Below are 26,631 nucleotides of genomic sequence, written 5' to 3'. Positions count from 1 at the left end.
TCCCAAGTGCGGGGATTACAAGCGTGCGCCACCACGCTGAGCTAAATTCCTTTAGTATGTTTGTCTGCTCTCTGTATTTGTCCTTTGAAGGAAACCATATTTTAGAAACACTTTTTTGCTGATCAATGTTAACTGAAAGGAACATACTCCTCTTTCCTCCTCTTCTTATAACACACAGAGCTGGGCGTGGTCTCTGTGGCTGAGAAGCCCCTGACCTTCTCTGACCCTCAGTTCTGTCCTTCTCAGCTGAGCGGGATCCTCTTTAGCTTCTTCGCTCCCTCCCCCAAAGCCAGTGCTCTGTGTCCCGGCAGGCTAGTGATGAGTAGTGAAAACTGCCCCAGAATGCGGTCCCCACCATCAGCCTGGCACGTCCGTCTCTGGTCATGGGATGAAGGGCAGGGGCGCTTCTGGCAGTTTTCTGACCGCTGGGCCTTCCTGGCTTGAGTTCTGTGCTGTGCATTTGATTATCACAAGGTTCCCCCTTGAATAGCAGTATTCCCTTTCCATATCATGGGTGTGCTGTTATCCTCTTTTTTTTGTGGTACTAGGGATGGAACCCACAGGCTTTCTACCTCCAGGCTACACTCCCAGATCTATTTTATATTTTATTTACAGGGTCTCACTAAGTCACTGAGAGCCTCACTAAGTAGCTGAGGCTGGCTTCGAACTCGTGCGATCCTCCTGTCTCAGCCTCCCAAGCATGGGGATTACAAGCGTGCGCCACCAAGCCCGGCTTCTTTTATTCTCATTTTTAAAGTGGAATATTTGAGGACACAGAGAAGCCAGGGTGCATGCAAAGGGGACAGCGGCTCTGGGTGGCGCCGCGGTGGGAGGGGCTGTGTCCTCTACCCGCAGCTGTTTGTTGGTAGCTGGGACCTTAATGTCCGTCCCTTCACCAGGGTTTGTCCGCAGGCACTCAGCCACTCAGAACGGTATGGGCACGCTCTGTATACCCCGGCTTGCCACCAGAAGTGCCCGTCACTGACAAGAAGAAAATGGAAAGTACATCCCGTTCCTCCAGCCATTCAGTGCTCACAGTGCAAGTCGTTCTCTTAGAACTCGTAAGCAGCCCATAGGGGAAGCGCTCAAACTTTCTGATTGTAATATGGAAATTGACATAAGGCATCCTTTTGCCTTTGACATTAGCTAATAAATATGTATAAAGCCGGGGGACCAGATGCACTAACAGTAACTGTAATGCAGAACTGGCAGCAATAAACACATTGTAGTCTTTTGGGAAATCATTTTGGCATTCGTGTTCACAGACAGGAAAGATGACCTGCGGTTAGATCAAAATTGAGAAACTATTGGCATCGCTTTTTTGGGGAGACATATAATATTCATTGTGTATTAGAGGCCATGATAGAAATCTGTTTAACTCAGACAGCTCCACCATTTGTTGTCTCCGTGTCTCCTTTCTGTGAAAAGCCTAGTAACATCCCGCAGAAGTAGCGCGTCACCTCCTAGTTCGTGAAAGGCCGCCTGAGGATTTTCTTAATGTTTTTCTAGGGAAGGTAAATGTCATTGCAGAGCACAGACAGGGCTTGCAGGAGGAACAGGTTGTAGGGAACACCAGGGCTTTCATTTCGGTGTGGCGTCCTGGGGGGGAGCCAGGTGGAGTGTTACGCAGACAGCTGACAGCGCTGTTCTCAAGGCCAAACGAGGGCGACTGCAGGACCCTATGAGTTCTGGGAGTGCCCGGTGTCACTATGACCACAGGAGCTGCTGAGGTTGTGTTGAACAAAGGCAGGTGCCCAGAAGTAGGAAGGGACCCCGAGGGAGGGAAGAGGAAGCTCCCAGCGAGCCGGCAAAGCCCACGGGCTCCCTGCAGAGGAGAGGCTGCCTGGAAAGTGGAGTCCTTCAGGGAGGTCACAGGCAGCAAGGACAGGGGCAGGGGGACACAGGGTGGGGATGGACTGCCTTTGGAGTGTTTTTATTTGTGGTAGTGAAGGGTGCTGGGGATTGAACCCAGGGCGCCGTGTGTGTGTTAGGTAAGCACTTGACCCCCCCAGCCAGACCCCCAGCTTTTGTGGAGTGCTTCCTGGCTATGAGAAAACCGCTTTATTTCCTTTAGTAGCTTTATGCTATAGGTAGAATATTCCTTCTCTGAAATTCTCCTTTTTTTTTTTTTTTTTGGTAGTGGTACAATGAATTGAACTCACTGGTGTTTTACCATTAGACTACCTACCCATATCTCTTTACTTTTTGTTAAAAAAAATTTTTTTTTGTACCAGGAATTGAACCCAGGGGCATTCTACCTTTGAGCTACACCCTCAGCTCTTTTTTTATTTTAAATTTTTTATTTTATTTTGCTAAGTTGCTGAGGCTAGCCTTGAACTTGTGATCCTCCTGTCTCAACCTCCCACATACTAGAATTACAGGCATGAGCCACCAGCCACACCTGGCTGGTATTCTGTTTTTGTTTTTTGGTACTGGGGGTTGAACTTGGAGGCATTCTATCTCTGACCTCTCTCCCAGCCTGAGTTTATTCTCTTATTTTGAAACAGGGTCTCACTAAGTCTTGGAGGGCCTATGTTGCTGAGGCTGCCTGCAAACCTGCCATCTTCTGTTTCAGCCTCCCAAGTACTGGGATTACAAGCTTGTGCCACCACACCTGGCTTCTGGCTTCTTTGTTTTGTTTTGTTTTTCAGTACTGGGAATTGAACGCAGGTGCATTCTACCTCTGAGCTACACCCCCAGCCCTATTTTTTATTCTTTATTTTGAAATAGGGTCTCACTGAGTTGCAAAGGGCCTCAGTAAGTAGCTGATCTGCAATCCTCCTATCTCAGCCTCCCAAATCCTGGGATTACAAGTGTGTGTCACCATGCCGGGCTTTGTGTGTGTGTGTGTGTGTGTGTGTGGTCCTGGGGATGGAACCCAGGGGCATTCTACCTCTGAGCTATACCCTCAGCCCTATTTATTTTTCTTTATTTTGAAATAGGGTTTCATTGAGTTGCAAAGGGTCTCACTAAGTTGCTGAGGCTGTCCTCGAGCCGCAATCCTATTTCAGCCTCCCAAATGCTGGGATTACAAGTGTGCGCCACCATGCTCATCTTTTTTTTTTTTTTTATTTTAAATGTTAAATTTGTTCATTTTTGTTTGTTTGTTTTGTTTTGTTTTGTTTTTTGGTGGTACTGGGGTTCCTGGAAGCCCTTCTACCTCTGGGATACACTCCCATGGGCTACACTCCCAGACCTATTTTTTAACTTTTTTTTTTTATGTGGAAACAGGGTCTCTTAAGCCAGCGAGGCTGGCTCCGAACCAGCGCGATCCTTCTGTCTTCGCCTCCCAAGTGCGGGGATTACAAGTGTGCGCCACCATGCCTGGCTAAATGTTAAATTTATATAGCATAAAAGTCTCTGGGTCTCATCAAGATGTTTGACAATACATCAATAAATTTTTTTTTTTAAAGGCCCTGGGAGCCAGGTGAAGTGGCACATGCTTGTAATCCCTGCACTTGGGAGGCGGAGACTCCCCTGGGCTCCATCCCCAGTACCAAAAAAGAGTCCCTGGGTTTTGACAGCTGCATGGAAGCATATCCTAGCATCACACTCCCCATCCTTGCCCAACTTCTCCCCCGCAGTCTGGATTTAGCAGTAGTTTCTGGAGCCTAGGTTGCCCAGGGCAAGGTGCTGGGAGGCTTGAGAGGTGGAAGCTGGAAGCCTCATGACTAGAGGACAGAGTACTTAGGTCCTTTGGGTGAGGCTCAGGGTCATCTCTGTGTCAGCTGGAGGATGTGATGGGTGCCACCCCAAATGGAAGAGAGGAGCCAGGCTCATTGTGGAGGACCAGCTGCATGGAGCTTGCAGTGGAGGGACAGACAAGACTTGAAAAAAAGGCGTGAAGCTGGGCGTGGTGGCACAGGCTTGTTATGCCAGTACTTGGGAGGCTGAGATAGGAGGAGAGTGGCTCAGGACCTGCCTCAGCTCTTCAAGCCCTCTGCAATTTAGTAAGACCTTGTTTCAAAATAAAGAATAAAAAAAGCCAGGTGTGGTGGCGCAGGCATGAAATCCCAGCATTTTGGAGGCTGAGACAGGAGGATTGCGGTTTATGGACAGCCTCAGCTACTTAGTGAGGCCTTTGGCAACTCTGTGAAATCCTGTTTCAATATAAAAAATAAAAAATAAGGCTGGAGGTGTAGCTTGGAGCTAGAATGCTCCTGGGTTCCACCCCCAGTACGGGGGGGGGGGGGGGGGGGGGGATAAAGAAAAATAGGGCTGTGGTGTAGCTTGGAGGCAGTATTACAAAAAAAAAAAAAAAAGATATGACTGGGTGGAGGTCTGGCCTGGTGACTATTATCTACTTTTAAGTTAACTGCAGGAATAAAAGAATAGGAAGATTAGAAATACCCGTTCCAGCAGGGTGGGAGTTAACAGGGCGAGGCCTGGGTATTGCAGCTAGTGACCTTGCTGGAGGGTGGGTGTGGGGTTGGTGTGGTCTGGCCTCTTGGGCCTGCCGTCTCTGAGGGCCTGCCCTCTCTGAGCGAGCTTCAGCTGGCAGCTTGAAGAGCAGAGCAGAAGGGCTGGTTCTTGCTGAGCCTTTGACCAGGGCCCATGCGGGAGGCAGTGAGCTTCCTGGAGAGGCTTGAGGGCAGGTAGACTTGTGCAGGCCGAGCTCTTGGAGGGCTGAGGATGCTAAGGCCTTTGTCTCTGGGCAGGGAGGGCTGAGCTGTTCACCGAGGCAACCCTTTGGGGGGTAAAGTGCAGGGAAGGAAGGGCAGTTGGGGTTGTTTCTGATTTCTCCAGGTTGCTCTCTGAGAAAGGGCTCTACGTTCATGTTTTCAGAAGCAGTTAGACCTTTCACATCAGGAGTATTGTTAACTGAGGATGAAAACTGACCGCCTTGGCCAAGCACTAATTTGTATATCTGTAATGGATACCATCAGGATTAATGAAACCTGTAAATGCCTGTTCTGGATAATGGCAGTTGTGTTGTGTTTGCTAGTGTCCTGGTAAGGGCACACTTGTCTTCTCTTCTCTCCCCTGCCTGTGAGCTGTTTGCTGCACACTGCCTTTGTCTGGTGAGGCTTGTAGACGAGGGGGCGGGAGCGGGCAGTGCCTTGGTCCGGTGAGGGGAGAGACCCCGGGGTCCCTGTGGCCGCATCTTCCCGTGGCTGGAGAGTGACCTTTCCACCCATGAGGCGCTCTGGCCTGTCAAATTATTCTGGGTCTGAGTTTTTAGAGATTCTATATCTCTTTTTCCTCAAAACTACACACTTGTAGATATTCACAAATGTATGCATGTTTAAGGGTTTTTTTATGTATAGTTTTTTTGAAATGTGGGGAATCTGCCAGTTTCCCAGAAGCAAGGGACTGGCAATCCGTTTCCACCTCTTCTTAGAGTGAAACAGTGAAACAAGGATCCTCACAGCTGCAGCTGTGATACTTTTTTTTTTTTTTTTTTAAAGAACTGGGTATTAAATCCAGAGGCTTTCTACCTCTGAGGTACACCTCAGCCCTATTTTATTTTTTATTTTTAAACAGGGTCTCACTAAGTTGCTGAGGGCCTAGCTAAGTTGCTGAGGCTAGCTGGGAATGTACGATCCTCCTGTCCCAGCCTCCCAAGTGTGGATTACAGGCACACCTGGCAATTTTTCTGAGCCTTTTTTTTTTTTTTTTTTTGGTGGTACTGGGCGTGGAACCCAGAGGCTATCTACCTCTGGGCTATACTCCCAGACCTTTTTCTATTTTATTTGGAAACAGGGTCTCACTGAGTTGCTGAGAGCCTCACTAAGTAGCTGAGGCTGCTTCGAACCTGTGTAATCCTCCTGTCTCAGCCTCCCAAGTGTGGGGATTACAAGCGTGCGCCACCACGCCTGGCTTTCTGAGCCTTTTAACACTGATTTTCTGTGGTTGGAAATTGGCAAGCCAACTTCTTTTATTACAAAGAAGAAACAGTTTTTTTACTGAACAGTTTTTTTTATTACAAAGGATAAGTATGATTAAGGAGTGAATAGTTTTTTTTCTGAATTCTATCACTTGCTTACTTTAGACGTCTGCCAGCAAGAATGAGTTATCTTTCTATAATTTTAAGAGGCTTTGGTAGGGAAGGAAATGTTTTGTCTTCTGTGTCATAGAAGGAAATAAAGTAATCATGTGACAGGCTTCAGCTCTTTTGATTTCCTTCTTTGTAAACAGGCCTAGCATTTTTTTCCAGCAGATATTTTCTGTCTTTCGATGAAAGGACTTCATACATTAAGCGCAAATGGTATTAGTGGATTATAGTTGTTTATATAGAGTTTAGTTTAAATAAAAGACCATTGGTACCTTGAAAGAAGATATATTTTATAGGTTATAAATGAAGTGAAAGACATTGTTAGAATAAGTACAGCTAATTCTGTTTGAAAATCAAGGCATTGAAGGAAAGGAAAGCTAAAATAAGATCGCTCTATATTATCTTGTAGAAGTGAAGACAGATTTATTTTTATAATGTTTAAGAAAAATAATCTATTTTTAAGATGGTAGTGCTTGGGAACTGGGGTGGAAAATGAAGGAAATGTTCAGATAAAAACATTCTCAGTATATTCATTATAACAGCAATGAAGTGGGAAGGGAACATTTTCCCCCATCAAGTGGAACATTTGCTTTTGCCTTGTAGAACGTGGGAAGGGGAAGGGTAATAATAGGACAGTGTGATTGTGGGTATGAAAAACATTTCTATAAAGCCAAAACCCAAGTGTGAAGTTACAGAGAGCGGTATTTATCGCATCAATTACACAACCCAGAGAGATGGGTCCCCCAGCCGCAGCTGTCTCAGGTTTCTGACAATGTGCTGTGCCTCGCTCTCTGGTGTTTAAAAATGTCCACTTTGCGATTTGGCTGATAGTCAGGCTTCCTTCAGGTGAACTAGGCCGCTGGCTCCTATTTTTTGAGGTCTTAACATCTTCAGAATATCCCACTGTATTACCCTGGGCTCACCTGCCCCCACGAAGAGGAGAAAGTCAATGAGGTGGAGTAGAGCTGGGCTGGGGGCAGGGCCACCTGGGTCCCCTGGAGAAACCGCAAATCACCTTCTCCACCCGGGAGATTTGGGGTTTGCGCCGGCTTCCCAGTCCCTGACTCTGCTTGAGCTGGACAGGTAGGAAAGGGTGCTGGAGGTGTGGGGGCACCAAGCTGGTTCTGAGCAGGTGATCTGCTGCTGCTGTGGGCGTGTGCAGGAATCAGGCAGCTCCCTGTAGGTAGTAGAGGCATAGATGGTAAGAAGGTCATGCTTTAATCTTGCAAATGTTGGGAGGAATACCCGCGGACTGCACTGCTGATGGGAACTGCTGGCTGCTCAAGTTTAATTTCACGGGGCAACCTTTTGTCATGGGGCAACCTTTTGTCATTTCTCGTGGATGTGTGTCCTTGGACACTGCCTAGTGTGTGAATGACCTCTCAGTATGCTTTGTACCAGAGTTGAATGCACCGTGGGAGAACAGTGTGAAACTATTTCTTGCTTACTAAACCATCAAGAGAAGGCGAGGGGACGTAGGCCGGGGACATGTGGAGCTTGGGTCCCAGCTTTGGATACCTGGTGGCATTAAAGATCCACCTCCCAGCCCTGGTGCCGCGAGGGAATGGGTCCTGATTCTGTTTTCAGTTTCCCAAAATGATGACCTCCAACCCGGAGCTCCATGGTTGGAAAAGACAGACGGGATCACAGGGCTTCTTCACTAACGCTGCCGTCCTGCGGGGATTCAGTTTACAGCAGCAACGTGATGCTTCCAAGTCAAAGTGGGGGCGTCGAGGGGCTGTCATAGTGGGTGGGTTCTTAATGGAAGTAGCATCTGACAGGTGGATCCTTCCATTTCCCACATTTTACACTTGAAATGTTGGATTTCATTTTAAGAAGAAAGGCCTAAGCTGGGCGTGGTGGCCCACGTTTGACATCCCAGTATTTGTGAGGCTGAGACCCGGAGGATCGCGATTCGCAGACAGCCTCAGCTACTTAGGCCCTCCGCAACTCAGTGAGACCCTGTTTCAAAATAAAGAATAAAAATCAGGGTAGGAAGTGTAGCTCAGAGGTCGAATGCCCCTGGATTCTACCTCCAGACCTGCAAAAAAAAAAGGGGGCGATGGGGTGCAGAGGTAAAATGGCCCTGGGTTCAATCAACAGTGCCACCAAAAAGCAAGCAAGCAAGCAAGCAAACAAACAAACAAATGTAACGCTGACATAAAAATATCTACGAGCATTCAACCTCTGAGCTACACTTCCTACTCTGTTTTTTATTCTTTATTTTGAAACAGGGTCTCACTGAGTTGCAAAGGACCTTACTAAGTAGCTGAGGCTGTCGGCAAACCGAGATCCTCCTGTCTCAGCCTCTTAAATGCTGGGATTACAAATGTGTGCCACCATGCCCGGCTAAGAATGCAGGATCTCTATAGATTTTAAAAGCACAAAAGATTAGAGCCCGGCATGATGGCACACACTTATAATCCCAGTACTTGGGAGGCTGAGACAGGAGGATCGTAGATTTGCAGCTAGCCTCAGCTACTTAGTGAGGTTCTTCACAATTTAGTGAAACCCTTTCAAAGTAATGAATAAAGAGCCGGACGTGGTGGCACGCTTGTAATCCCCGTGCTTGGGAGGCTAAGACAGGAGGATCGTACAGGTTCAAGGCCAGCCTCAGCTACTTAGTGAGGCTCTCAGCAACTTAGTGACACTCTGTTTCCAAATAAAATATAAAATAGGTCTGGGAGTATAGCCCAGAGGTAGAAAGCCCCAGGGTTCCATCCCCAATACAAAAAAAAAAAAAAAAAAAGAATAAAAAATAGGGTTGGAGGTGGGGCTTGGAGGTAGACTGCTCTTGGGTTAAAAAAAAAATTATTAAATACCTCAGGAAGACAGCCTCCCAGACACCACAAAGTTAGAGGAACAGTGTGGTAAATATTAGAGTATGTATCTGCAAGTTAGCAGGCTCATTCCTGAGTTGCAAGTTGCCTGAATTCGCTCTTTCCTTCTGACTTTGTTGCTTACTTCATTCCTTTTTCTTTCTTTCCTTCCCTCTCTCCCTCTCTGTCCCTCCCTTTCCTGCTCTTTGCCCTCCTCTCCCGGCTCCCTTCTCTTCCCGCCCGGACCCAGGGGGATTCTGCTGTTTCCCCAGGTCTCAGCACTAGTGAGTGCCGGCCGGCCCAGGCCTGTCCTCCTGTGGTAAATCCAGCCTTCGGGTCCCTGGCTGGTGGCCTGTTAATGATTTGGCTTTCATGGTATAAAGATGAGCGGCACATTGTCCTTAGGAGAGAAGAGAGGGACCCACAGGCTTTGGATGACATGGACACCGGAAATAATAGAGCCCTAAGGTGAGCCCTGGGGTTCAGAGAGGGTAAGGCCTCCCCTGAGGCCGAGGTTTTACCTGATCCCCAGCCCTTGTTCTCAGTAGGTGGGGAGAAGGTCCCTTCTTTTTCTCTGGTACTGGGGATTGAGTGCAGGGGCGTTTTACCTATTGAGTTATACCCCTAGGCCTGTTTTATTTTTATTTTGAAACATGGTCTTGCTAGGTTGATGAGCATCTTACTATTGGCTGAGGCTGTCCTCGAACCTGTGATCCTCCTGTCTCAGCCTCCCAAGTACTGAGATTCCAGGCTGTACCACGTGCCTAGCAGAAGAGCCTCTTTTAAAGAGCCCAAGCTCTGCATGTGTTTCCATGTCTTTTATCTGTAGTGACGTATGTGACTGCCTCACCTTTTTTTTTTTTTATGGTACCCGGGATGAGACCCAGGGGCCTTCCACTCCTGAGCTACACTCCCAGCTCTATTATTTATTCTTTAAAGTTACGGAGGGCTCACTAAGTAGCCAAAGCTTCCCCAAGTACTGGAATTACAAGTGTGTGCCGCCGTGCCTGGCTTTTTGTTTTGTTTTTTTGGGTACTGGGGATTAAACCCTGGAACATTCTATTTCCAAACTATATCCCTAGCTCTTTTTATTTTTATTTTTTGTAGTCCTGGAGATGGAACCCAGGGCCTCCATTCTGGAGCTATACCCCTACGCCTATTTTTTATTTGAAACAGGGCCTAAGTTGCAGAGGGCCTTCCTAAATTGCCGAGGCTGGTCATGAGCTGGCAATCCTTCTGTTTCAGCCCCCCCACCCCAAGTACTGGGATCACAAGTGCGTACCACCACACCTGGCTTATTTTTATATTGAAACAAGATCTTTCAACTTCTGGGGTGGGGGCAGTGTTTCTCCTTGAGTTGCTGAGGCTGTACTTGAACCTGTGACCCTCCTGTCTCAGCCTCCCTAGTATTGGGATTACAGGTATGTGCAAGCATGGTAGCTCATTTTCCTCAGGCTTTCTTCTGTTCTTCCATCTGAGAGTGTTTTCTTTTTAATATAACAGGAAAAGTTAGGTTTAAGTAAAAATGGATGGAATTAGCTTCTTAGGGATTTTTTTGGGGGCGTGGGTCTGGGGATGGAATCCAGGGGCATTCGACCTCTGAGCTACACCCCCTGCCCAATTTTTTTATTCTTTATTTTGAAACAGGGTCTCACTGAGTTGCAGAGGGCCTCACTAAGCAGCTGAGGCTGTCCACGAACCGCGATCCTCCGGTCTCAGCCTCCCAAATGCTGGGATGACAAGTGTGCGCCACCACGCCCGGCTCTTAGGGATTTTTAAACACACCCTGTGTGTAACTTAAGAGTGGACTATGTATCTGCAAGTGAGCAGGCTCCTTCCGTTGCAAGTCGCCTGAATCTGGCTTTGTTGCTTAATTCCTGCTTTACATAATTGCGTAGTGGACATCCTCTGGTGGATGCCCATTCTTCTGTGAGTGAATATTGACGTCTGTAATTGCTTTTTGTTATTGTAATCTATTTCTTTCAGTGTGGTGCCCTAAGTCTGATGGGTGACTATAATAGTGAGCATGCTGCTATAAAATCAAATGCTTTCAAGATCAAAATACGGGAGCCAGGCATGGTGGCACATGCTTGTAATCCCAGTACTTGGAAGGCTGAGACAGGAGGATTGCAAGTTTGTGGCCAACCTTTGCAACTTAATGAGACCCTGTTTCAAAATAAAGAATAAAAAATAAAGCTGGGAGTGTAGCTTGGAAGTAGAAGCCCCTGTTTTAATGTCTAGTAACATACACACACACACACACACACACACACACACACACACACACACACTCACACGGCTGAGCAGGATGATCATAGGTTTACCAAAAACCTCAGCAACTTAGTAAGACTCTCAGTAACCTAGGGAGACCCTGTTTCAAATATAAAATAAAATAGGGTTAGGAGTTGTAGCTTAGGAGTAGAATGCCCCTCGGTTTAATCCCCAGGATCATACATACACATACATACAAAGTATGTTTGGAAGTAGATTTTTATATATTTCTTCTCTTCTTTTCTTTTTTTGGTGGTGGTACTGAGGATGGAACCCAGGGGCATTCTTCCTCCGAGCTATGCCCTCAGATCTATTTTATTTGGAAACATAGTCTCACTAAGTTCCCAAGAGTCTCCCTAAGTATCTGAGGCTGGCCACAAACCTTCAATCCTCCTGTCCCAGCCTCCCAAGTACTGGGATTATAAGCATGCGCCACCACACATGGCTGTATAAACAGTGTGAGGAATCCAACAATAAATGAAAATTTTTTATCTGTAACACCAAAACCTGCTTTCCTGAGCTGTAACAATGATCGACTTCATTCTAGGTGGATAGGAGCCACGTTGGGCGTCACTGGACTACATTTCAGCACCAGGATCACGTGGGTTTCATGCATATTCTCTGGGCTGTCACTCTGACCCAGGTGTCTGTGGTTATGCTAAGTGCATTTACCAGCTTGCCCTTTCTTGGTAATCGGCACCATGTTCCTGTAAATTACAGTGAGATTTACCTTGTTAGTACACATGTGAGTGACTGACGGCACTCTCTTCTGTTCCCTCAACAGAACATCTGATCAAATTCATGACCATGGGGGATATGAAGACCCCAGACTTTGATGACCTCCTGGCAGCCTTCGACATCCCAGATATGGTCGATCCCAAAGCAGCGATTGAGTCTGGACACGATGACCACGAAAACCACATCAAGCAGAACTCTCACGGGGACGACGACTCCCACACCCCGCCCTCCTCCGATGTCGGCGTCAGCGTGATCGTGAAGAATGTCCGCAACATTGATTCCTCTGAGGGCGCTGAGAAAGAGGGCCACAACCCCACGGGCAATGGCTTGCACAACGGCTTCCTCACCTCCCCCTCACTGGACACTTACGGCAAAGACGGGGCTAAGCCCTTGAAAGGAGACGCGCCCGCCTCTGAGGTGACTCTCAAGGACTCGACGTTCAGTCAGTTCAGCCCCATCTCGAGCGCCGAAGAGTTTGACGATGACGAGAAAATAGAGGTGGACGACCCCCCGGACAAGGAGGACACGCGCTCGGGTTTCAGGTCCAACGTGTTGACGGGCTCTGTCTCCCAGCAGGACTATGATAAACTGAAGGCTCTGGGAGGGGAAAACGCGGGCAAAGCTGGCGGGCCTGCGCCGGGCTGCATGGAGAAAAACAAAGTGAAGAGAGAGACGGAGACCAACTCCATAAATCTGAGTGTTTACGAACCTTTTAAAGTCAGGAAAGTGGAGGAAAAGTCGAAGGAAAACCCCGCCGAGAAGGCGCTGGAGAACAGGGCCGCAGAAGGGAAGCTGAGCTCAGAGAAGAACGAAGTGAGCGGCGTGGCCCCGTCCAAGGTGAAGTCGTCCTCCAAGCTCTCCTCCTGCATTGCCGCCATCGCGGCCCTGAGCGCCAAAAAGGCGGCCTCGGACTCCTGCAAAGAGCCCGTGGCCAACTCGAGGGAGTCCTCCCCTTTACCGAAGGAGGCCAACGACGGCCCGAGGCCCGCCGACAAGTCCCCCGAATCCTCCCAGAGCCTCATCGATGGCACCAAGAAAGCCTCCCTCAAGCCATCCGATAGCCCCAGGAGCGTGTCCAGTGAGAACAGCAGCAAAGGCTCCCCGTCCTCGCCCGCGGGGCCCACGCCGGCCATCCCCAAGGTCCGCATCAAGACCATCAAGACGTCCTCGGGCGAGATCAAGAGGACTGTGACCAGGGTGCTGCCCGAGGTGGACCTGGACTCTGTGAAGAAGCCTTCTGAGCAGACGGCCACCGTGATGGCCTCCGTGACATCCCTCCTGTCCTCTCCGGCGTCGGCCGCAGTCCTCGCCTCTCCCCCCAGGGCGCCTCTGCAGTCGGCCGTTGTCACCAACGCGGTGTCCCCCGCGGAGCTGACTCCCAAGCAGGTCACCATCAAGCCCGTGGCCACGGCTTTCCTCCCCGTGTCTGCTGTCAAGACGGCGGGGTCCCAGGTCATCAATCTGAAGCTCGCCAACAACACCACGGTGAAAGCCACGGTCATCTCCGCGGCCTCCGTGCAGAGCGCCAGCAGCGCCATCATCAAGGCCGCCAACGCCATCCAGCAGCAGACTGTCGTCGTGCCGGCGTCCAGCCTGGCCAACGCCAAACTTGTGCCAAAGACTGTGCACCTTGCCAACCTTAACCTTCTGCCTCAGGGTGCCCAGGCCACCTCCGAACTCCGCCAAGTGCTCACCAAACCTCAGCAGCAAATAAAGCAGGCAATAATCAACGCAGCGGCCTCGCAACCACCCAAGAAGGTGTCTCGGGTCCAGGTGGTGTCGTCCCTGCAGAGTTCTGTGGTGGAAGCTTTCAACAAGGTGCTGAGCAGTGTCAATCCAGTCCCAGTTTACATCCCCAACCTCAGTCCTCCCGCCAACACAGGGATCACGTTACCGACGCGGGGGTACAAGTGCTTGGAGTGCGGGGACTCCTTCGCGCTGGAGAAGAGCCTGACCCAGCACTACGACAGGCGCAGCGTGCGCATCGAAGTGACGTGCAACCACTGTACCAAGAACCTCGTTTTTTACAACAAATGCAGCCTCCTCTCCCATGCTCGCGGGCACAAGGAGAAAGGGGTGGTCATGCAGTGCTCCCACCTGATCTTAAAGCCGGTCCCCGCAGACCAGATGATAGTCTCTCCGTCCAGCAATACTTCCGCTGCATCTTCCGCTCTGCAGAGCTCTCTGGGAGCCGCCGCACACACTCTCACAAAAATCCAGTCTGGCATAACTGGGACGGTGATCTCGGCTCCCTCAAGCACACCCATCACCCCAGCTCTGCCCCTAGACGAAGACCCCTCCAAACTCTGTAGACACAGTCTCAAGTGTTTGGAGTGTAACGAAGTCTTCCAGGACGAGACGTCGCTGGCTACGCATTTCCAGCAGGCCGCAGATACCAGTGGACAAGTAGAGTATCATTTACGTTTCGGTGTCTCGGTGATGAGTCTGTAGCTGTCAGCGCTTGAACAGATGTCTTGATTTTAGGCGTGGCGGCGCAGTTAGGAGGCGGGGTTCGTTCGTGTGTATGTGAAGAAGCACCGGGAGAGAGGATGGTGTTCTCAGAGTAGAAGCAAGGCTGAAAGACGAGGGTGATTCTTTTAGCCAGATAAGAAGTATATGCACCGGTTGGATCGTGGTAGTTTAGATTTAGGGAATTGGTCACTGGAGTGTGTGTTGGAAGTCTGAGGTTTAGCTATAAAATTCCAGCGTCATCCATTGTCTTAAGTGGTCAAGTCGGGTTATGGCGTCAGAGTTCCTGAGTTATTGGTGACAATTTTAGAATTTTAAAGATTACTACTGACTGCGGTTATTTATAATACTGAATTGGCTTTATTTTTTATTTTTACTTTTTTGCTTTGCGACACTGGGGATTGAACCCAGGGGCATTCTACTATACTCCACAGTCCTATTTTTTATTCTTTATTTTGAAACAGAGTCTCACTCAGTTGCAGTGGGCCTCACTAAGTAGTTGATGCTGGCTGCGAACCTGCGATCCTCCTGTTTCAGCCTCCCAAGTACTGGGATTCCAAGGGTGTGCCACCATGCCAGGCTGAAATGGCTTTTATAAACACACCTGAATGGGTACCCACTTTGACAGTATGTCTATTGAAGATGGTTCAGAAGTATATTCAGTGGTAGTTTTCATGGCAGTGAATCAGAGCTCCACGTGGCAAACCTGTCTCCACGTAAACACAAGACATCTGTGTGTCTGCAGCTTTTGTGTTGTGTCGTGGAGTGCAGGTTGATGTTGGTGAAGTACATTTTCCAGTGATCGCTGTCCATTTATCTCTGTCATTTGCTTTTCTCCCTGAGACAACTTTTGCTTAATAGAAAACATGTTCAACAAATACACTTATAATTTGGAGGTAATTAGACATGCCGAAAGAAATAATTTCCAGCTAGAAAGGTTTGATGAATTATTGGAGCCAGCAAACTCGTGGGATTCAAAGGCTTCCCCTTTGGGGCACGAGTTTAAGCCCATATACCCTGCCTCTCAGACTTCTCTTTATGAAGATCTATAGGTAAAGCGATCTTCCCTCCAGGATTTTGTGAATTAGGATGTGTATGCTGTGGTTGACAAATCTGGTACAGTCTTGGTGATTAGTTCTTCAAGGGCAACGATGGATGTGAAAACTTGTAGCTTAAGTTTGGGGACACAGGACCAGAATCTCTTGTGTTTTTTCCCATGGGTTGTATTTTGGTGCCAGTGGAGTCGATGAGAGATTTGACAGCATTTTGCAGGTTCATGTTGAATGTGCCACTAGCTGGGACAGGGGACTGCTTCACCGGAGGGGGGGGCAGCTAAGTGGCAGCTGCAGGGCGGCGGCGCCTCTTGGAGCAGAGCCCAGTGATAAGGCTTGGGTTCTCTTTGCTTGGATTCCCCCTTATCTTGTTGCCACTTCATCCAAAAGAGTAGTACTTCTTTTCATCTTGAAAAATGCATTAAAAAGAATAAAAGGAAAACCTCCAGCCGCTCTTCTGTTCTTAATCCTGGGCCCTGTTTCTTTGTCCCTGGTAGGTAGAGTAGATCGGTGGGTATGTCCTGGTGGAGGAGGGCTCACACACAGCCTAGTCGTAGGTCCTCGATTTGGAGCTGCTCTCAGGTGTGTCTGTCTTCTTTGAGACCCCTCCTTCTCCAGGAACACTAAAAATAGGGGTAGCAATTTCCTTTTCTCCTTGTATTCCCCCAGTTTTATTGTTTTTATTTCTTAATTTATTTACTCTTTTGGTACTGGGGATTGAACCCAGGTGCCTTCTACTCTGAGCGACTCCTCCAGTTTTTTAAAAATTTCTTAAACAGGGTTTCCCTAAGTTCCTGAGGGCTTTGCTAAGTTGCCCAGGCTGGCCTTGAAGCAGCAATCGCCCTGTCAAAGCCTCCCAAGCACTGGGATTACAGTTGTGCCACCACACCTAGCCCCCCCCCCCCCCCCCCCCGAGTTTTGTTGTCAGTTAATCTTTTGGGATCAGTAGACAAGCTAGGATTAAACAAGGGTAGACTGCTTTCCCAGAAGGAAGCAGATAAATAGCTCTTGGGTATGTGGTTGTTTTGCTGTTACTTTTTTTATTTTGCTGGGACAAGTAAAAAAACGTGCAGGTCACCTTCATCCCCTGGCATCCTAAAGAGGGAGTCACGGCAGGCACGTGTTAACTGTAAAACCAATCAAGTGCCCCTGTTCTATTCCTTTCTCCAGTTACATCTACTGAAGCCGTCTGCTCAGCTCCCCCAAGAAGAGGATTTATGACTCCGTGAGCTTCGGCCGACTTGTAGCCAGGCCCTACAGGGCTGGAGCCGTAGTAATGCACCTTGGTGCACTCTTCTCCTGGTGCTCATTTCCCCATCCATCCCAATCACAGGCCAGAACGCCTCTTCCGTAATTTCCTGGTCTCCTCAGACTCGGCCTGATGGCTCCTCTCATTTGGACCAGGCAGGAAGTCTGAATTCTTGTTTGGCAGCCCTACCTGCTCCAGCTCTCTGTGGAACGGCCGCTGCTCCTGCAGCATTCCCAGTGTGACCGCCGCGAGTCCTCCACAGCTCCGGGAGGTCAGCAGGACCACGTGGCCGTCGCCGTCCTAGCCTCATAGTGCAGTGGGAGCCGGGGCGGTCCTCACCTGGGGGCCCGGTGTGGCGTCAGGGAATGGGGGTGGGGGCAGGCGGGGCGGCATTGAGACCAACCAGAAGAAAGGGCATCATGGCCTCACTCCGTCGTTCCTGCTTGCCAGTCACACGGCCCTGGGCCGGTTGATAGTTGGTGAGCTTAAACTCAAATGGGAGAGCAACGCCTCCTCCTCTCTGAGATTGCACGGAAAGCACTCTGTCTTACAGAGTTTAGTTGTTGGACCAGTGGTACCTGCAGCGCCAGAGACTCTGCTGAGCCCCTTCCTCTGTGACCTCCTGTGTTGTGGACTTACAGTGTTGACTTTCCATTTTCCCATTGGCCTCTTCCTTCTTGGCAATGTATTGGTGGTCTGAGAAACAGGACTGCCCTGTACTTGTGTTGGGTACCCCGCATTTGTAAGGACTTCCAGGGCCTCACCATGCCCTTCTGAGAGGGACCCAGTGCACAATGAAGCCTTGGGCCTACAGCTTTTGGCTCGGGACTCAGCCTCGTCCCCTACCACAATTACAGCCTTTAACCTGTTCTTTCAGTTTGAGTTAACTGGGCCCAGAGGAAGGGATATTAGTTCTCTGGCAGCAGGGATCTTTCTTTTTCTTTCTTTCTTTCTTTTTTTATTTTGAGATAATTATAGATGCAGGGAAGGAATGTGGAGAAGTCTGAGAGGTCGTGCGTCCCCGTTCATCATCCATTTTCCTCAGCGGTAACATCCCTCAAAACAAGGGAGCAAGCCGGGTGCGTTGGCGCACGCCTGTATCCCAGTAGTTGGGAGGCTGAGACAGGAGAATCGTGGGTTCGCAGCCAGCCTTGGCTACCTAGTAAAGCCCTCCACAACCTAGTGAGACCCTGTTTCAAAATAAAGAATAAAAAATAGGGCTGCGGGGGAGGAAGGGGGTGTAGCTCAGAGGTAGTATGCCCCTGGGCTCCATCCCTAGAACCACAAAAAAACAAAAAGAGAAAACCACAACAACTAAGGAATGGTAGCGCAACTAGGATGCTGATGTCCCTGTGGTCAAGAAATGGAGCAGGTCATCACCACGAGAATCGCTCCCATGGCTCCGCTGTCATGTCTATGGCTGATCATTCCGGGCCTCCCATCAATGGAATTGTCCTGTGGATAACCCCCGGGTTGGCTGTTCTCACGCAGCGTGATTCCCTGAGAATCCCCCAGGCCTAGAGCAATGCAGGTGTTCCTCGATGTAGGAGGGGTCATGGTTCTGATACACCCATCATAAAGCTGAAAGTCTCCTGAGTTGAAAACACACCAAAATATCCCCAACCCACCCACCTGCTAGCTTCTGAGTGGCCTGCGCTGCTCCGTGACTCTGTCAGTCTGAGTACCGCCAGCCGGGGAGGAGGTCAAGATTACAACTTGGTGTGGTTCAGCTCAGTGGGTGTCCCTTTAGCACATCAAGAAATCACCCGTCAAACCATCGCACACCGGAGGCCCGTGGTTCATTTCTTTTTATTGCTGAGTGGTAGTCCATGCTGAGATGATTCCAGTTTGTTTAACTCAACCCCTGTTGATTTGGGGCTCTATTGCACACATCTGTTGTGAACACTTGTGTAAGGTTTTTGTGTGAACATAGGTTCTTGGTTTTTTTTTTTTTTTTTGGTGTGTGTGCCGTACTGGGATGGAACCCAGGGTCATTCTACCTCCGAGCTACACTCCCAGCCCTATTTTTGTTCTTTATTTTGAAACAGGGTCTCACTGAGTTGCAAAGGGCCTAAGTAGTAGCCGAGGCTGTCCGTGAACCGCCATCCTCTTGTCTCAGCCTCCTGAATGCTAGGATTACAAGCGTGCGCCACCAAGCCTGGCTGAACATAGGTTTTTATTTCTCTGGGGTAAATGTCCAGGAGTATAGCTGCTGACATGTACAATCACTGCATGTTTAGGCTCTTTTTTGGGGGTGGGGGAGGCTGGCCTTGAACCTGCAAACCTTCTATATCAACCTCCCAAGTGCTGGGATGAGAGGCAAGTGCCACCATGCCTGGCTGTGTGTTTAGAGTCTTAAGAAACCATTTTCTCGCCTATGGCCGTACTGCCTTGAATTTGCCCCAGCTCGTCTGATCTTGGAAGCAAAGCAGGTCGGGCCTGGCTCGTACTTGGGTGGGAGAAGCCCCTCCTGGAGTGGCTGGTGGCACCACCCAGCTCTCATCCTGGCCAGCATCTGATGATCCCACCAGTTTCTATTTTAGCCATTCTGGTAGGTATGTGGTATCTTTTCACTGTGCTTTTATTTTGTGTTTTCCATTGGTTAACAATATTGAATACATTTTCGTCAGGTTTATTGGCCGTCTGTATATAACCACTTTAGGTAGAATATCTCCTCATATCTTTGCCATTATTTAGTTAGATTGTTTAGTTTTGTTTTTTTTAAATATGTGTGTATGTGGTACTGGGGATTGAACCCAGTGGCATTCTACCTCTGAGCTGCACCCCCAGCCCTTTTTATTCTTTTATTTTGAAACAGGGTCTCACTAAGTTGTTGAGGCTGGCCATGAACCTGTGATTCTCCTGTTGCGGCCTTCCAAGTTTTGGGATTACAAGCATGCGTCACCATGCCCGGCTCCTCTATTTTCTAAGTGAGAGTGTGTGTAATTGGTGTTAGTGTTTCTTTAAATGTTTGGTAGAATTCTCCAGTGAAATCCTCTGGACCCAGAGATTTCCTTGGGGGCATTTCTTACGCGCCCTGGGCTGGCCGGTGTGTGTGGGGCGCATTATCAAGTCCTCTTCTCTGCCATCTGGGCAGGGGCTTTGTGTGGGGTCTGGCAGGGGTTGGTGGCCTGGCTTTGCTGAGGGCTTGACTGGGGTCCAACAGTGATTGCCTGAGTTTCCTTCCCGGCGAGGGCACCCTCCCTGTGAACGTGGATGATGGCTCTGCCATTTTAGAGGGCTGCTGCCCACCGGGAGGCTCTGGCGGCCTTTGCTGAGCCTGGCCTTGCCCGTTCTTGTTCCCGTCTGGCTGCTCCATGGCCGATCATTCAGAAGGGACAGTGGCAGAGAGCTTCACACAGCCGCCTTAAGCGGCGCCACTCTGCTCAGCCACATCCTGGTGCGGGTCTCTGGGGAGAGCTGGGTTGAAGCAGAGCTCTCCCGTCCAGCATTCCCAAGCATTCCCGAGCCCACATTCGTGTAGGAGCCTACAGCGTGGCTAGCTGAGGTTAGACTACAGGGCCTGGGAAAGCTGCTTCACCCAGGAGGGGCTCTTCCAGGCAGCACGAACCTGCTGGCACGGGGTAAAAGAAGGTGGGCGGTGGGCTTTTCACACCAGCAGGCCTGCGCAGTGTGGGCTTCCTGTTCTGAGCCTGCCTGTTCTCAATCCCTGCTGTGGGGTGCCTCGCCAAAGACAGGGCTGAGAGGCCAAGCAGCCGCCGCCGCCTTGCCGTGAAGTGTTTAAAGGCAGATGACAATAGTTTTAATAATTGATCTTTAAATGTATGGGAATGTCATTGCTTCACCTTAAAATCATGATGGAGTTTAGCCCAGGACAGACTGGAGGTGGATAATATGATGGGTGATATGGTAACTTTTGGAATCTGTTTTCTTTCTATAGAGTCTACATCAACCACAGAATCGGAATATTAATAGGGCCTTCAGTTTACTCTTTATTTTTATAATCGGAAAGACAAATAGCCAGTTGGCGGCAGAGCCAGGACTCCAGGCAGTTGCATCGCTCCTGCTGCTTAATCTTCCCACAGCACCTGCTGGGTCTCCGTATGGGAGCAGAACATTTTTGGGGGGAGGCAGAGGTGGGAAGAGGAATCATATAAGAATGGACCCTTGGGTGATACTTATACTGGCTTTAAAAATGCAGATAAAAGTGATATTCCACAGTGGCCCTCATCTTTAGAGACTGCTGATTCATTTTGGTTTCGGGCATCATCAACATAAATACCACGTTTATTAAATTCTTTCAAGCAGTCTCAGCCAGTCCTTGTTTCTAGATGTGTTCTGCAGTAGCAGTTTCCTCTGGAAAACTCCTCACTGCTTCCCAGACATCATTAGCTGAAGACTCTTAACTTGATTTTCGGTCCTGATGTCTGAAGTGCTAAATTTTCATTTTGTTTGAAACTAGTCCTGTCCCAGTTCATATTTTAGGGTTACCAGCCCTCCATATACCTATATCAACATACCTATATTTTCCAGGGATATCTATTTATCTAAGTTGATGATATATGTGGACCGTCCAGCTTTCTGTAAGTTTGCTTATTTGGCTATCAGCTCTTGTTAGTTAGTTCCCCCCCCCCTCCCCGGTACTTTTCTGCCTCTGAGCTACACTCCCAGCCCTATTTTTTATTCTTTATTTTGAAACAGGGTCTCACTAAGTCGGGGAGATCCTCACTAAGTAGCTGAGGCTGTCTGTGAAACTGCGATCCTCCCGTCTCAGCCTCCCAAATGCTGGGATTCCAAGCGTGCGCCACCACACTCGGCTTTGTTGGGGATTTTGATTGTGGCAGATGAATGGAGAACAAAAATTCTCGCCAACTGGCTTTGGGATCAGAAGGGGTCACTCACAGCCAGTCCCGCAGTCTTGCTCTGTTATTCCCAGTGAGGTCACAAGTGCCGGGTTTTCTTTGTGTTCTTACTGTGGAAGTGGATGAAAGCAAACATTTAAGACAAACTCATGTGTCTCATCATTAGTAGTAATTATACCATACACCGAGATTGTGAGAGCGCTGTTAGTGCTGTCAATGAGAATGAGGTAACCGTCATTTACGTAGCATCTGGCTGCCTCCGAAGCCGCCAGTATTTTGACCTTTGGGTCCAGTGTTTCTAGCGGTTGCTGGCTTTTGGTCTGTTTGAATTTGAGCATTAGATAGATATTAGATATATTGGCTCACATTTCTCCAACATTTCTCACACTTGCCCTTGTACCTTTCTCAAGTGGTTTCTCTCCCAGTAAAATGAATTGAAACACGTAGAATTATTTTCCTTGTTACTCAGATAATTCATTAATTGAGGGAAAGAGGATGCTAAGCTCCACATTCTTTAATTCCTTTATTTATTTTTACTGGTACAGAGTTGAATCTAGGGCCATTCTGTTTCTGAACTATACCTCCAGCCCTTTTTATTTTTTACTTTGAAACAGTTTAGCTAACTTGCTGAGGGTCTTGCTAAATTGCAGGGGGCTGGCCTTGGACCTGCGCTCCTGTGTCAGCCTCCCAGGTACTAGGATTACAGGCATGTGCTGCCACACCCACTTCTCTGACTCTTTAACAGAGCCAGGGTGGGCCCCTGACCGCTTTCCCACAGCCTGTATTTATAAGCGAGTGATCAGTTTCAGTGCCGGCATTGGGCCAAAAAAGCTAAAAAAGAATCAAGCATGTAACGTGATTACTTTTCCGCTTTCCCCCAGCTTTCTAGTGCTACCTGACTTGTATTTAAAAAGTAGTGTCTGCTTTAAAAAGCAACAGTTCCCTGAGCAAATGAAGGTGCCCCAGAGTAGAAATTAGCTGTTTATTACCCATGTATTGAAAACACTTGCCATTTTCCGACGGCGTATATAAATGCCAGGAGACACAAAGCCTTTGAGCGCACTGTCACACTGGCTCCTGTTCCAGAGGCAGGTGCGTCAGGCCGACCTCTCTCCTCTAGTTAGCCTCGATTTGTGCAGCGGAGTCAGGGTTTTCAGAGATATTTTAATATCTTTGATTTTATTTAATTCATTTTTATTTATTTATTTTTTGTGGGTCTGGGGGTAGAACCCAGGGGATTCGACCTCCAAACTACACCCCTTGCCCTATTTTTCTTCTTTATTTTGAAAGAGGGTCTCACTGAGTTGCAGAGGGCCTCACTAAGTAGCTGAGGCTGTCTGCAAACCGCGATCCTCCAGTCTCAGCCTCCTGAATTCTGGGATGACAAACGTGCGCCACCACGCTTGGCTAATATCTTTGATTTTAAAAACTTAAAAGCGAGTGAATGTCAGATTCTTTTAGACCGCAGAGAAATCCTTTCTTGCCCTCTCATGCTCAAATGTATCCTGTTAAGCTCAGAGAATGCATTTTGTCATGACTTCAAAGCTCTCCAAAAAGCTGGTGATATATACAGCTCTGTGCTTGAAAACACATCACCACGATTTCCGGGAGGGAGCGGGATGACATGTTTTCTGTAACAGGTACAGTTATGTAACTGGTGGGAGTAGAGTTAAGTAAACAGTGTCACAGGAACTTGAAAGTACTGGTACTGTGCAAATGTCAAGGAGGAGAATGTCTTCCACCAGAAGGGCACCTTTTTTCTCAAAATGGAATGGAGGCAAGGCTTGGAAGCAGGCGCACAGACGTGGGAGTAGATGCAGTGCTTGCCAAGAATATCTGTGCGTCTGTATAAGCCGAAGGTAAGGCCCCTGTGCATCCGGCGTGATGCCCAATGACCCCTTTCTCCTGGTTCAGTAATTGCAGGATGTGAGGGCGTTCCGACTGTGGGTACACTTCACTCTCCCCCTCTCCCTCCTCTTCCTCCTGTGGGTGAAGAGCCTCTGCTGAGAGCAGAGCGCAGATTCCTGGGCTCGGGGAGGGGAGACGCGTGACGGCGCTGGCGATGGTGCACTTAAGACATCCGTTGTGCACTTTACTAGTGTTGGTGAAGGGCAACTGCTGGTCGTTGCATCTTACTTCATCCCCTTTAGGTTTTACTTTTTCCTCCTATAGAAGTAGTGTCATCACATCACTTTCCTAACAGAGATGCTGTCGGGCACGGGGAGACTGATTTCTGATCCTAACAGCCTGGTCACCCTGGGCATTCAGGTGTATTCGCTAAGAGTTTTCAACCCTATGTATTTTTTGTTGTTCATTGCTTGTAACCCCCACGCCTCCCACGGCCCTGCTCCATCAGAGGTCTTGGGATTCCTCGAGCCCGGTTCAAATCCTGGTTCTTGCGCTTAAAGCTGTGGGGCCTTGGGAAAGTTTCTTAATTTGGCTAAGCCTCATTTTTCTTACCTGTAAAATGGAGATGTCATCTACTTCACAAATTATTATGAGAAATACATGATGCATTGAGATTTATTTATGTATTTAAGTACCTAACTCACCACTTGGCTCATGGTGAAACGGGCAACCCCTATTTATATTTATATTTACGTATATACACACATACTGTGTGTGTACGTATAGAAGACATACATGTGTTCCAATGTATGGGCAGATGCACAATGTCTTTTGACTTCTAGTATTGAAAATATGAGCTTTATTCCTGAGTAAGTGCAAGATGTTGTAAGATGCCTGTGGAAATCCAGACATCTAATTTGCTGCCTGGTATTTATTAATGATTGTCCAGAGGTCGATAGAAAGACTTTAGTTCAAAGAAACAAATGCTCACTGGTGAAAATGTAGAGGTTAACAAAATGTTGTAATTAATGAATCTGTCGATTGGTTTTTTCCTTGCTGTGGCTTGTGTAACCTTTGAAATACTTGTTATTAGAAAAGGAATACTACTTTTAAATGATGCTAACTTCATTTAAAATTCATGTAAAATTCATTACAGTTAGCGCTGCCTGTAATGTTTTTATTTTATGATTATAATAAACATTTTATGGGATAAAATTTGTTATTTTAGTCCTTTCAGGAGAAAACCAAGAAAGAATTTCCAAGTGAGTTTTCTATTTTTCTTGGTCTAAGTCACTCTGAAGTTTAAACTTTATTTTGGGTGTGACTCAAAAGCTAGAGGAGAGCTTGGGGAGGGGAAGGTGGCTGATACTGGGGATTAAGCCCAGGGCCTCAAAAAGTCTTTTTTGAGAAATTTGTAACTCTGTTGTTAATATAAAAAATGTTGTAAATCTTATCAAAAGTCTCTATTTTGAGGCTTTGTTTGACTTTAATACAAGTTGTATGTTTTAATAGGAAGTATTTATTTTTGCATGAATTTTTAAGAAGTATTCAAGCACATTTTATCTCAGATGGTCTGTTTTTTTTTTTTAGGATGGAAGTAGTAAGTTTTCAATTTAAATTTACTTTATTTTTACTTTTGTGCTTTACAGATATACTATATTTGGTGCTTATATGTAAAGGGATGAAAAATAGTATATTTTGGCTTTTTATGGGTGGTTAATGACAGAGAGCTTTTACAAAGAGGATTTCAGACTTCATTTTATTTTATATGTGATCAGATCTTAAGCTCTATACAATTTCATTTTAATGTCCAAATTTATGTATGTGAACTTGAGTTCATTGGTTTTAATTACAAATCATATTATCTTAGTTCATTTATTTTAAAGGCCAGCTTAAGTAAAAAAGAAAACTAAATAACCATGGCCGTCCTTTTGCATTCTTCTATTTCAGATTTTAAATAACCAAAGTGACTAGGGGAGAAAAAAAGCTGGATTGGCCTCTGGCTAATTTTCACTATTTTGAGGAATGTTTATGAGTTGTGGGAACTGTGACTACCTTCAATATACATATATGCCCATAAACACGTGAATACACATTAAACTTGAATTGCCAACGTGATTTGCAAGAATATCTCCTCTAATATCTCTTCTTTAGGCTAAACAGTTTTCAAAAGTAACAAAATTGAAGCTGTTTAAAGCTGGCATTCTCTTTAACTCCTATTTTGGGATGGGCCTTGAGTACACAGTAGGGATCATTTTTATTTTACAGGGTAAAGAACCTTCCCCTGAACGTGTAATTTTCAGGTTTGCCTTTCCCTTGGGCTTAGAATCAATAGCGGTGTTTGAAATGAGAGATGTGTAGATACTGTGAGGTTTAACCAAGGTTCTTTGCATATTAGAAACAACTTAGCAGGACCAACCCTGTTTCCCCCTTTGGTTTGTTTAGAAGACTTGCACAATCTGCCAGATGCTGCTTCCTAACCAGTGCAGTTATGCATCACACCAGAGAATCCATCAGCACAAATCTCCCTACACCTGCCCCGAGTGTGGGGCCCTCTGCAGGTCGGTGCACTTCCAGACCCACGTCACCAAGAACTGTCTGCACTACACGCGGAGAGTTGGTTTTCGGTTAGTATATCGTTCACTTACACGCAAGTACAGCTCATTCGCTAATCCCTCGTAGTTCTCAGGCCAGACGGTGAAGCCTCCATCAACAGGTCCTCCTGGAGCCGAGCTCATTTGTAGTGGCAGAGATCTGTTTGAGTCCTTTGAATGTAACTTTGTCCTTGCTGTCCCAACCACACCACGCTGAGTAAGTGGGCTCATCTTTCTGGGCAAAAAGTTTGGATTTGATTGACTGTTGGAGCCTTTGCTTTCCTTCCTTCCTTCCTTCCCTCCCTTCCGCTTTCCTTCCTTCCCTCCCTTCCGCTTTCCTTCCTTCCCTTCCCCCTCCCCCTTCTTTCCTTTCCTTCCTGCCTTCCTGCCTTCCTTCCCTTTCCTTCCTCCCTTCCTTCTTTCCCCTTCTTTCCTTCCTGCCTGCCTGCCTTCCTTCCTTTCTCTTTCCCTCCTGCCTTCTTTCCTTCCCTTCCCCTTCCCCTTCCCCTTCCTTCTTCCATTCCCTTCCCCTTCCTTCCTTCCTTCCTTCCTTCCTTCCTTCCTTCCTTCAGATTGAACCCAGGGGCATTCTGCCTCTTAACTATATCCCCAGCGCCATCATATTGTTTATTTTGAAGCAGGCTCTCACTAAGTTGCCAACCTTAGAACCTGTGATCCTCTGGTCTCCGCCTCCCAAATGCTGGGACTACAGGTGTGCAGGACCATGCCTGGCAGAGCCTTTCTTTTGCACCCTTTTGAGCACATTTTTATTG

General features: G+C 47.7%; 1 protein-coding gene across 5 annotated transcripts in view; it reads left to right on the top strand.

Annotated features, from left to right (window-relative positions):
- Positions 1-26,631, top strand: part of ZNF532 (zinc finger protein 532) — a gene marked incomplete at both ends in the record, with an annotated part of 142,399 nt that overhangs the window by 50,280 nt on the left and 65,488 nt on the right. For 2 of the 5 annotated variants that reach the window (XM_080714398.1, XM_080714396.1), the window contains 2 exons: positions 11,870-14,229; positions 25,710-25,891. In XM_080714398.1, coding sequence (XP_080570524.1) covers positions 11,887-14,229; positions 25,710-25,891 — 2,525 coding nt within the window. Of the gene's footprint in view, positions 1-11,869; positions 14,230-25,709; positions 25,892-26,631 lie in introns of those variants that run through there. The other 3 variants (XM_080714399.1, XM_080714397.1, XM_080714395.1) reach the window with 2 other exon arrangements.

This window comes from Muscardinus avellanarius (assembly GCF_963383645.1).
Source record: "Muscardinus avellanarius genome assembly, chromosome: 17".
Taxonomy (NCBI): Eukaryota; Metazoa; Chordata; class Mammalia; order Rodentia; family Gliridae; genus Muscardinus; species Muscardinus avellanarius.
This window is presented reverse-complemented; position numbering and strand designations above follow the sequence as displayed.